Genomic DNA, 1,619 nt, shown 5'->3' on the forward strand with positions numbered 1-1,619 from the left:
GAAGCCGGTGAGGGCCCCTCGGGCGGGCTGCCGGAGCAGAGGGAGGCCTGGGAGCATTTACCAAAGTGGCCGGCAGCCACTGAGCCGTACCCTCCTGCTTCCCCGGCAGAGAACTCCAACTACTTAGCAATTCCTGTGAAAGCCCCCAAATCTCCTCTCCGACCAAAGCTGCCCTCGATCCCCAGCCCAGCCAGTGCATCCTTTGGGACCCCCTCAGTCCCCAACATGACCAACTCATCTTTTGGCTACCCATCAGCCTCCAGCCTGGCCAGCACGTCATTTGGGACTCCCTTAGTCTCCAACCCCACCAGCAAGTCTTTTGGGACCCCCTTTCCTCGATCCCCAGCCCAGCCAGTGCATCCTTTGGGACCCCCTCAGTCCCCAACATGACCAACTCATCTTTTGGCTACCCATCAGCCTCCAGCCTGGCCAGCACGTCATTTGGGACTCCCTTAGTCTCCAACCCCACCAGCAAGTCTTTTGGGACCCCCTTGATCCCCTACCTGTGCGGCCCATCCTTTGGGACCCCCTTGACCTCTAATCCATCCAGTGTATCCTTTGGGACCCCCTTGGTCCCCCATCCATCCAGCGCATCCTTTGGGACCCCCTTGGTCCCAAATCCATCCAGCACATCCTTTGGGACCCCCTTGGTCCCCCATCCATCCAGCGCATCCTTTGGGACCCCCTTGGTCCCAAATCCATCCAGCACATCCTTTGGGACCCCCTTGGTCCCCCATCCATCCAGCGCATCCTTTGGGACCCCCTTGGTCCCAAATCCATCCAGCACATCCTTTGGGACCCCCTCAGTCCCTAATCTGGCCAACTCATCACTTGGGATCCCCTTGATCCCCAACCCAGCCAGCTCTTCCTTTGGGTCCCCCTTGGTCACCAACCTAGTCCCCGCTTCCCTTGGGCACCCATCAGTCCCCAACGTGGCCAGCTCATCCTTTGGCTCCCCTTCGGCCCCCAACCCGGCCGGCGCTCCACTGGGGACCGGTGTCCCCCCCGTGGCCAGTGGGGAAGCGCCCTGGAGCAAAGCCAGCCCTGAGCCCTCCCTGCCCCGGCCCCCCGAAGGCCTGGTCGCTGGGGAGCGCCTGGTGCCGCTGCCCCCAGCCCAGCCTCAGCCTCACCTCGAGGACGCTCCCCATTTCCTAAGGAGGCCCGACGGTGCCTCACCGAACAGTAAGAGCACACCGAGCCCCACCAAGCCCTTTGCACCCCACCTGCCTGCGCACCGGAGGATGCTCGTCGATCCCGACAGTGGGAAATGCTACTACATGGAACCGCCGCGGCAGCCTCAGCTGAAAACGCTCTACGACCCTGAGACGGGGCAGTACCTGGAGGTGCTCATCCCACCGGTGGCATCACACGCCGGGCTCTACCAGGCTCCTTTCAACCCCCTGGTCATGGCCCCAGGGGTCTACGGTCCAACCTACGTGCCCTGCGGTGGCTTCCCAGGGCTCGCGGCACCCCTGCCGCCTGCCGCCCCCTCCCCGGCGCACCCCAACCTGCCAGCTGCTGAAAACCCCGGCTTCTCCAGGACCTTCAGCCCTGCTCCCAAGGGCGAGGGGCCACCCACTGCCGGGGGTCCTGACTGCGGGCACCTGGAGAGCCCGTAC

At 64.0% G+C, this 1,619-nt stretch overlaps 1 protein-coding gene across 1 annotated transcript in view; it reads left to right on the forward strand.

The window, feature by feature from the left end:
- Positions 1-1,619, forward strand: part of PROB1 (proline rich basic protein 1) — a 6,339-nt gene that overhangs the window by 4,479 nt on the left and 241 nt on the right. Inside the window, 2 exon segments of the mRNA XM_019470454.1 lie at positions 12-333; positions 336-1,615. Coding sequence (XP_019325999.1) covers positions 12-333; positions 336-1,615 — 1,602 coding nt within the window.

The sequence above is a fragment of the Aptenodytes forsteri genome, unplaced genomic scaffold, assembly GCF_000699145.1.
Source record: "Aptenodytes forsteri isolate BGI_AS27 unplaced genomic scaffold, ASM69914v1 Scaffold351, whole genome shotgun sequence".
Taxonomy (NCBI): Eukaryota; Metazoa; Chordata; class Aves; order Sphenisciformes; family Spheniscidae; genus Aptenodytes; species Aptenodytes forsteri.